At 40.8% G+C, this 9,455-nt stretch overlaps 1 protein-coding gene across 4 annotated transcripts; it reads left to right on the plus strand.

Annotated features, from left to right (window-relative positions):
• Nucleotides 1-375: 375 nt before the first annotated feature.
• Nucleotides 376-8,466, plus strand: aasdhppt (aminoadipate-semialdehyde dehydrogenase-phosphopantetheinyl transferase). Of its 4 annotated transcripts, none has more exons than XM_032545347.1 (8): nucleotides 376-444; nucleotides 589-788; nucleotides 1,222-1,335; nucleotides 1,842-1,962; nucleotides 2,367-2,488; nucleotides 3,157-3,318; nucleotides 4,717-4,785; nucleotides 6,582-8,466. In XM_032545347.1, the coding sequence occupies exons 2-8, from the start codon at nucleotides 645-647 to the stop codon at nucleotides 6,723-6,725; spliced, it is 876 nt and encodes a 291-aa protein (XP_032401238.1). In that variant the 5' UTR covers nucleotides 376-444; nucleotides 589-644; the 3' UTR covers nucleotides 6,726-8,466. The 4 variants fall into 4 exon arrangements, with proteins under 4 accessions (XP_032401238.1, XP_032401240.1, XP_032401239.1 ...); XM_032545349.1 differs by lacking the exon at nucleotides 6,582-8,466 and adding exons at nucleotides 5,959-6,029; nucleotides 6,245-6,575 and having other exon boundaries at nucleotides 387-788; XM_032545348.1 differs by lacking the exon at nucleotides 6,582-8,466 and adding an exon at nucleotides 5,959-6,575 and having other exon boundaries at nucleotides 387-788.
• Nucleotides 8,467-9,455: the final 989 nt, after the last annotated feature.

A 9,455-nucleotide genomic window follows, 5' to 3' on the forward strand; every position in this document is an offset into this window, starting at 1 on the left:
TGCGACGGACTGGCGACCTGTACAGGGTGAACCCGCCTCTCGCCCGGAAAGTTAGCTGGAGAGGCACCAGCACCCGTCCTGACCCCTCTAGGGACAAGGGTGTAAGAAAATGGATGGATGGATGGATGGATGGATGGATGGATGGATGGATGGATGGACACTAAAACATATAGATTAAGAAAGTTAGACTGACTGAGAGCTTATTATTTTTGTAAACTTCCTGTTATATTTATCGGATTTTATTAAGAAATTAATCAAATAATCTTACGCTTAACGATTTTACTTCTCATTTACAACATTCTTGAGAGTACATGAAGGCAACTATAAGGCAAGTCACCGTTTCAGACGCTCTTATTGGCCAATCCTGAACCGCTCCCACTGTGACGACATTTATGCTCTTCCGGGTGAATGTAGCGGTGTCAAAGAAGCAACGTAAACAGAAAGGTCAGTTTAATTTTTATCTGCTTTGGTTTACCAGCTCCAGCATTTCTTCATCTGTGTCTCTCCGCGACCCCAAAACCTTAAATACAACACAATTAAGTTTGTTTATGCTGGGACGCCATGCTAAAGGTGGCTTCTTGTGATCAGCGGGAAGTTTTGCAGGAGTTAAGATGACTCGGCGGGGGGCACAGAGGTGAGCAGGCATGGGCTCTGTCCGCTGGGGTTTCCGCTGCGGGTCGTGGACACCGAGCAGGTCCGAATGGTTGTTCGCTGCTCGGTGTGTCCAGCAAGAAGAGAAGGACAGGATCGGACAGTTTGTCTTCGCTAAGGATGCTAAGTCAGCGATGGTGAGTTTGATCTGCAATGTTTACCCACCTTCTGCAGCTGTCATTCCGGTCAGCATGCATGAACGGAAATTAATTTGTAGACTTATCAACTTCTACACTGTCTTTGAGGTAGGAAAATGCACCCTAACTGAATAGACACCAAGAACTTCAAGGATAGATGTGCAGGTGCTGCGATAAAGGGTTGAGACCCTCCAAGAAAGTTCAGTTATGTGATCAAAACCTCCTTTGAAGCAGGTATCCTAACAACTTTAGATTGATTTAATGTTTCACAAAAATCTGAAGGGTCTTCAATTTCCAGGATGACATAAAACAGTGTCATAAAAAAAAATGTTGCTTCTTAATCTCGAAGCTCACCCTGTTTTTATGCTATTGAGAAACAGCTGGCGAATTGAAAAACCTATCAGGTTATAATGTTAAACATATGTGCCCACAGGCTGGACGGCTGTTGCTCAGGAAATTTGTTTGTGAGGTGATGGGAATCCCCTGGTCACAGATCAGATTAAACCGATCCCCTCGAGGGAAACCATATCTAGCTGCCCCTCTCCAGGTAAAAACTTTTTTTTCATTTAAGGTCAAGTGTTTCCTCATGTTTCTTTTTTCTTACTCTGTCGTTACTGTTTGAATCCCAATAAGCATGAGACACATGGGACTCCCAACAATGTGAAATGAATATCTATCCAGGTCAGAACTTGATTTTAGGGCTGCACTACCAAGTCATAATAAATAAATATTAAATTATGGGGTTTTTTTATTTCCTCCGTATGATAACCACTCATACATGTGTCAGTCCCCTAAATAAATTCCAATTTATTTGCACTAGACTTGTAATTTATTTTATGACTTGGATTGTGATTGTTCAAGGGCCACCGCTGGAACTTTGGGTCACATTTGGCCCATCTAGACATACACAAGCATCACAATGTTCTGCCTGTTGGAACATTATTTGTATATTAGCTCTCCTTTGTCTTCATTTTCACGTGGAGGTTCACCTGACTGTCAAGACACACAAATTCAACCAGAAACCCTTTTTTATGCATTTCAAAAATGATGCAGGTCACTACTGGTTCTGATCCAACCTGGAGTTTCAACATCTCCCACCAAGGCGACTATGCTGTGCTTGCTGCACAACAGGGGATGCAGGTTGGAGTAGATGTGATGAAGACCACACTGCCAGGTGAAGGCTGAAGCTTACACATGAGTTTTATTGCTACATAAAAGCAAATATGAGAGTTTTAGAGTTTTTATTAAATGTTTCAATGCAACTATAAATGCAGTGTCATAAGAGATTCACAATAATGAATCCATTTCTACAGCTGATTGTATTGAACTTTTTTATTCTCTGGCCCTAGATTAGATTTGTAGTTTCACAAGTTATCCACAAGGTGTCGCTGTTGTCTAACAAAAGTATTCATAGGATATGCAATTTTAAAATGCAAGTCCAAGCTTGTGTGTTCAGTCACCACAATCAAATATGCATTGTGATAATTAAGAGTGTGACTTGCTTTTGCATATTATTTTCCATCTACTCACTTTTCTCCTCCCCTCATGTCTGCGTCCTCGTGTCTCCGTCTCCTGCAGGCAGCAACTCCATCCCGGAGTTTTTCCGCATCATGACTCGTCAGTTTACAGCGCACGAATGGAGCACCATCCAATCAGCGGGCTCGGAGCGCCAGCAGCTTGCCGCGTTCTACCGCCACTGGGTAACCATGGCAACCATACTACCCTGTCATCACACTGCATTGCTGCCGGGCGCCACAGGCGGTGGTGTGTGTGTGTGGGTGTGTGCGCGTGTGTGAGAGAGAGAGAGAAATTTGTACATTTTGCACGTTGACGCTTGACCTCCTTTTGATTCAAATTTCACCTCCACTTTTCTCCCTTCCTCTAATCTCCCATTTGTCAGTATCTCGTTATGATACACTCAGCTTTGTTTCCTGTCTTCCATTTCTTCCAAGACATGAACGCACACACAGATGGCCACTGTAAGCAAGTGCTGAGCTAAGTAAAGATGCTGTGAGAATGAGAGGGCGGCTCAGAGACGTCAAGCTCTGATATCACCACCACACTGTTGACTAATGGCAGAGCTCAACGGTTGCCATAGTGATTAGTCCTGTAATGGTGTTATTGTGGCTTATTGGCCATGGAGCATGGCTGGTTTTGGCTGGGCGCACACATAAAGACATAAAGCCCCTCTTTTGTATGCACGCCTTTTAACACGTGTGCATGGATTCTTCTGTTGGAGTATGAACCGTAGAGACACGCTCGCTCTCCTTGCTCAGACTGTCACTCTCTGCTTTATTCACACAAGCAAAACATTTTCTTTATCTGTGCACGTTAACTAATCAAGTTTCCTCTTGATTTTTGCACCAAGACCCTGAAGGAGAGCTTCATCAAGGCCATCGGCACAGGTCTGGGTTTTAACCTGCAGAGGGCAGAGTTCCACCTGTCGCCCGAGCTGCTCACACAGGGCAAGGTGCTGCGCCAGACCAAGATGCATCTGGATGAGGAACCAGAGGATTTGTGGATATTTGAAGTAAGTTGGATTCAGAAAACATCTGAATGTCTTTCCATGTTTAATATTGGTTTAGTTGACTTCTTACTGACAATAGATCACCAGGAAGGGATTCTAAAGTTGACCCATCACATATACACAAGTCCCAAAAGGATTGTTTTGCATGTAGACCAAGGGTATAGTACTTTTATTGACATGGAACCAAACCCCTCCTCTACGCTACCTGTTTGTGGTCCCTGCTGATAGTTCAAATGGCTGTCCAAATCCACTTAATGACAGAGGAGACGTGTCTCTTTCTTGCTGCAGGTGTAAATTAAACCAGTTCTCCAGCACATCTAGCTCGTCCAGATAGAACACAGGTTAAAGAGGATGGCCACTGTCATTTCTCTTCTCTCTATTTGTCCATTTTGTTACATTTTATCTGTGATGTATTTTTCTTTTACGAGATTTGTTGAACAGTATTTTTGGTTTTAAATTATTGTTGCCATCTTTCCTCACCTGTCTCTTGTGTTCAGGAGACCCGTTGCTGTTTTCAGCTCTATGAGCTTTATGATGAGCACCTCTTTACAACACCTGTCATTGTCTTTGACCAATTTCAAAATACATTCAGGATATTAAACAATTTTCTTATTGTTTATGCATTTAGATGTCTAACTAAATGGAAGAAAATGGGATAAAGAATGCTGTAAATGAGCAAGTGGCAAAGCTGCTGTTGTTAACTTGAAACAACCAATTAATATATGAATTTATATTATTAAACATGCTGCAAAGGCAGAAGATTGCAGCTTTTGTTTTTTCCATACATCTGAGATTTTTCTTTTATTTGGTCCTATAACATCTTTTTGTGGTGAATCATTGATTGATCATTGATCCAAAGGACTAAACAGCATGATAATTCTCTCCATCACTGCAAAAACCTCACAGTTCTATCTTGATACTTTTAGTATAATGTGGAAGTCCCTTTTCATTCTGATTTAATATTCTTGACATGGAAATACAAAATGTAAATAGGCTAAACCAAATAGACTTGTATTTACCACTAACTATTTTGATATGTTTTTTTTTTTCTTTGCCACACTTTAAACTGGTGCCTGTCGGTTAAAAATATGAAATCTGCTCAATTCCGTGTGTATTTGTTTTTAATTTTAAAATGATATGCCCTGGTTTGTGACAGACAGAATGTCACCCGTGGCTCTGGAGGGATTTGCAGCTTGTTTGTTTTTGACACTTTACAGACACGAGCATTCAGCCATTTCTCAGCAATTGCTGTTTATCATTAAAAAGTCATGGAGGAGAGGCAGGCTGGGTCTTTCACAGTCAATCACAGAGTTAACACACGGAGGCAGATGGCTATTTTCACTCACTCTTGCAGGTAATTTTAAACCCTGTCCTGATGTGTCTGTCGCTGTGCTCCTGCAGGAGAGTCTGCTGGACGTTGACCACCATGTTGCCGTTGCACTCGGACCAGCAGACGAGGCCGGCTCTGCGGTAAGGACACGTAGCTTTGATGACTGAGTAGCTGCTCTACTTTATTTGTGACAAAGACAAAACAACATTTCCAACTGAATATACATCTGAGGCCATCTTTGAGAAAATAAAATAAAATAAAAGAAGTGTGAGTAAAAGACAAAGTAGCATCTGTGTTTAGGCGAAAATATGGTTTTTGTCCCCCACACAACACCTGGTTAAATACAGTGGTGGCTTCGGTATCCTGTGCATGGGAGCAGGGAATTTGTTCTTGATGTTTTTCATGAAATCCCTGGCGATATCGGTGTTGACCGCCCTGCTGTTAATTCTTTACATTCATCTGTTTCTCAAGAGAAATGCAGTTGTTCTTCAGGACGCAGAGAAAAGGGATGTTTGACCATTTTTCTTAAAATATCGCTGCCTCATCCAGAGTCTAGTTGATATGCACTGAACAGTGATTGACTGCTTGGCTAACAAGCACTGTTTTTATTTAGTCATACATTTTGCAGCTATGTTGGAGTTCAAGAGCCAAAGGGTGACGGATGGATGATGAAACATTTTCAGTTTACTACCAGATATTTATGTGAAATGTCCCGGTATTTAGAAAAAACTATATGACACCATGCAGTGTCATAAAGTTTATAGAGCCTTTAGAAGAGAAACAAGCCAACAGATTCTCCACCATGCTTAACAGATGCTTTTTCACCAAATATCTTTTGTTTCACTCCTGACCTACCCAGAGTGTTCACTGTGGAAAAGCTCAATCTTATTTTCATTTGGCCAAAAGACATGGCTTTTGTTGAGGGTGAGAAATTGTCATTTTTCTACCCGTTTTAGGAGACGGAAATATCAGATGTGACTCAGTGGTTTGGATAAATAAGAGCCAGCTGGGTCAGACCAGACAGGACGATCTGACAGCTGATAAGCCACCGGCCCGCTTATCTGTTCTTACTCTCACACACAGCCATGTAAATGGAGACTATGGTTCCCTTGGTGCATATTGTTCAGAACAGTGTCCAGACAATTTAAATTATTAATTAAGTGGATTATATGCGTTGCATCAGTAATGTGTCTATTCAGGACAGAACCAGCGCACCGTTGTAATCTCGTTGACACGTCATTGTTCTGAATAAAACCGAGTCTGGATTTTAACACATCGTCTTTTCCTGCCTGGGCCTGGACCTTGTTTCTCAGCACGAACCTCCTGCTTTGAGCTTTCTAATAAAGAAGAACCAGCTGAATTTATCCTAAAGGCATTTCCACAGGTACCAATAATTTTGCCACCATTTCTTTACTTATATTTCTCACTAAATAAATGTACTCAAATAAATAGGAGCATTTTTCCAAGCTTTTGACACATCTCTACCTGGGGTGCCAAGAAATTTGTTCACCCCTTATTTTGTATTTTAAAAGAATAGAAAGAAAGAAAAGTGACTCTTGAGGGCCACTGCAATAAGCTGACACACATTTTTCCCCACAGCTCTTACATGCTCACTGCTGATACACTCAGTTGCCGTGGAAACCGTGTCCTGGTGGACCACATGGCTCCCTCTTCACTGTTGGCAGCCACATCTTTACCAGTTTGAAATTATTTATTAAAGAAGAATATCAAATATTTAATTTATATTCAATCCTCTCATGAAATGAGTCATTTGTGATTTTAAAGTCTTAGTCAGACACTTCTGTCTCAAGGAGCCTGTATGAGTTCTATTTTTAGACATCTTGCAAATAATAAGTCCTGAACTCAATGAATCATAAGAGTCGGGACTATAAAGTCTAAAAGAAAACCTCTTGTCCTTCTTGTGTCATCCTCGCAGCCTCTTCCTCCTCCCGCCGTGTTCACGCTGCTGTCGTTCGGCGAACTCATAGCCTCGGCCTCGCCGCTGACAGAAGAAGACGCTGCCTACTGGGATAGCTTCAGGATGAAGGCCGAGGCTCCGCAGAGACAGAGGGATACATAGATATCTGGCTGACAACCTGTCTCACGCTGACATTCACCTGCCCAACACACACACACACAAACCTTTCAGAAGTGCCAAGGAGGAAACACAAGTTCACTGACATTGAAGCTGCTTTCTTATTCCACACAAGTCCAGTCAAGTGCTGTCAAGTTTCTTTGCAGACCTAAAAATCTGAAGTTTGCCTCCAAGGAATCGGCACCATCTATCTTTGGAACTCTGCCGAAGAAGGAACGTCTTTCAACTCGCAGAAGCTGTTCAACTTTTCATGCTGTTTGGATTTGCGCTGTGCTTTTCTTCCAATATTTTTTTTCAGCATGGTGAGGATCTTTCTTGAAGAGCCTAATTGATATTTGAAAGATAAGTGGAAGATAAATGCATAAACTTTGACCAAGGTAAATTATGGTATAGAAGCGTAGATATTTACATTTCTGACATCTGAACTCACAGATGATATATATATATTTCTACAGGATATACGAATTTATTTTCCAAAGTGGTCTAAGCATTATTTTTTATTAATCAATTTGTTTTCCGTGGCTCTCATGATACAGTATGTTCATTTGTCAAAATCTGGCCTATAATGTTGCATTCAATTATAAAATAACAATGTTAATAACAATGACTGATACATTTCCCTCACTAAGACTCTGGATAACATTAATGTAAAAGTTCAGTAGAAATAAAAAAACACTTCCGCCTTCTTACTTTTGTGCATCTATTGACTACAGAGTCCTTCATTGGCATTCTCTAGGCTTTTTCAGGCAGTTCCTTGCAAAATCTGGAGAGAAGTGGAGTGGATGTGTTGTTCAGACTTGTTCCTAACTACAAAGGCGAACATTTACTGCAAATAAAGACATAAACCAGAGCCCAGAACATCTGGGTTTTACAACTAATGAGAAAAGATGCACAAGTGTGCACAAGAATTCTCTGTCTTACTGGAGGAATTGCTGCCGCACCTGATCTTGTAATTCTAAAGCGAACGAGGCATTTCTTGAAAAATGTAAACTTTTCCTCAAACCTTCTTGTGTACTGAAGCCTTCTGATTTTGACCAAAAAAAAATCACAAATCTGTTTCCAGTGCAATAACTTCCCTACAGAACTGTCATAGTTTAATATAGTGGCGTGATGGGCGATCAAGATGGGACAAGAACTTAAAAGACGAAAACAGCAACAGCAGTCCTTGCCTGCAGCTGCTGTGAGTTTGTCTCTTTTTGTGTAAAAAAAAAAACTTGCTTTCTCTGCAGCTGAGAGGATGAGCAGAGGCAGGAGGGTCAGACAGGAGTCAAAGAGGCTCCTTTTTCTCGTGTCAGGTTTAGTGTAATACCACAGAAATAGACTCTTCTTCTTCTTCCCCAGGTGTGGGCTGGAGGCAGGAACTCTCTCAGCATCAGTGTAGCCTGAGGCTCGCTCCGCTGGTGAAGATGATTGATGTTTTTCTCTAATAGAAGAGTATTTGGTGCCGCAAACGCTTACAGAGATCATATTGTTGAAATGAATTCAAAATTATGTATGTGCACTTGCAACACGATCAAAATTGCAGCAAAATATTGTTTATGACAGAAAGAAATGCTTCTAGCAGAGGCATGTTTTTCTTTTTGGTTCCACCAGCCACACTTTGTTTAATTTGTTTAATTAGTGAGAACAACGCATTCACACAAATCCTCTTTTTCAAGTATGCAATAATATTTGTCTCGACACACAAGTGTTCTTAAAATAAAACGCAGCCTAATGTTAACTCCAATTAGAGCCTTGTTTTTATATACAACTAAGTTTCCTTTAATTAGTTTTAGTGCAAAGTGACGTGTGTTTATATGCAAATGTATTTGTAATTTATTTCACCAAACAAATACTCAAATGGATCAAAAGGTTCTGGCAGAATTTTTGAAATACTTATAGGGACATCACTGGATGAAAGAAGACTGAATTAGTTGTGAAAGAAGATGTGCTTTTGGTGTAAAACTGCAGGGAAAATTTTTTCCTCTTTTGCAACAAGATATGTGATTTATCAGGAAACCTGAATAAAACATTTAGAGGATATTTAATAAAATAAATACACAATAGCATTCCACTTTCACATCTTAATCTAAAAAATGTCTGAGGTACATTTGCAAAATTAGTTCTTGTCTCATTTCATTCAGTCACAGAAGTTCAAAAAAGACTGGACTGATAAAAGTGAGGGAGAACTGAAGGAAACCAATAAGGCTGAAACAAAATGAATGCTAGTTCATCGTGTTCCTTCAGCTGTTCCCAGGCACAGCAGCAATCACTAGCATCACTAGTTGATTGGTAGCTGAGCTTTGGAGGGACTCATTAACACATAACCATGGAACTAGTCAGTGATGCTGCTCAGATAATGGTCATGGCTAAATAAAATCAATGAAACCTTTCTGCACAAACTCAGGACTCGCGTCAGAGCCACGTCAGCGCTGACATGGTCGATTGAAACCTCCTGGTGTTGGTTGGCTGCCCTGCAGGGACCGTGCTGGAGTACGTATCTGGCCGAGCTCCGCGAGTCAATGGAAAAGTCAAAACCATAGACGAAACACAGCAAAGAAGATAGATGGGCACTTTAATTGAGATATGAAGTCTGGACAAGCATAATCACTCCGTTAATGGGCCTGTAAATGAGCTTGTGTCAAATTTTCTGAAAACAAAGTGCAGGATTCTGCAATTGTTTGTGAAAGGATTTTAATATTGGTTTTGCAAGAAAAACGTTTGTTTGGGTTGTTA

The sequence above is a fragment of the Xiphophorus hellerii genome, chromosome 18, assembly GCF_003331165.1.
Source record: "Xiphophorus hellerii strain 12219 chromosome 18, Xiphophorus_hellerii-4.1, whole genome shotgun sequence".
Lineage (NCBI taxonomy): Eukaryota > Metazoa > Chordata > Actinopteri > Cyprinodontiformes > Poeciliidae > Xiphophorus > Xiphophorus hellerii.

What these genes read in the sequence shown, in the direction of transcription:
- aasdhppt (XM_032545347.1), top strand. Translation starts at nt 645, where the DNA reads ATGGGCTCTGTCCGCTGGGGTTTCCGCTGCGGGTCGTGGACACCGAGC. An exon ending in ATCTAGCTGCCCCTCTCCAG is followed by an intron (nt 1,336 to 1,841) that starts GTAAAAACTTTT and finishes AAAATGATGCAG; the next exon opens with GTCACTACTGGTTCTGATCC. An exon ending in CAGACGAGGCCGGCTCTGCG is followed by an intron (nt 4,786 to 6,581) that starts GTAAGGACACGT and finishes TCATCCTCGCAG; the next exon opens with CCTCTTCCTCCTCCCGCCGT.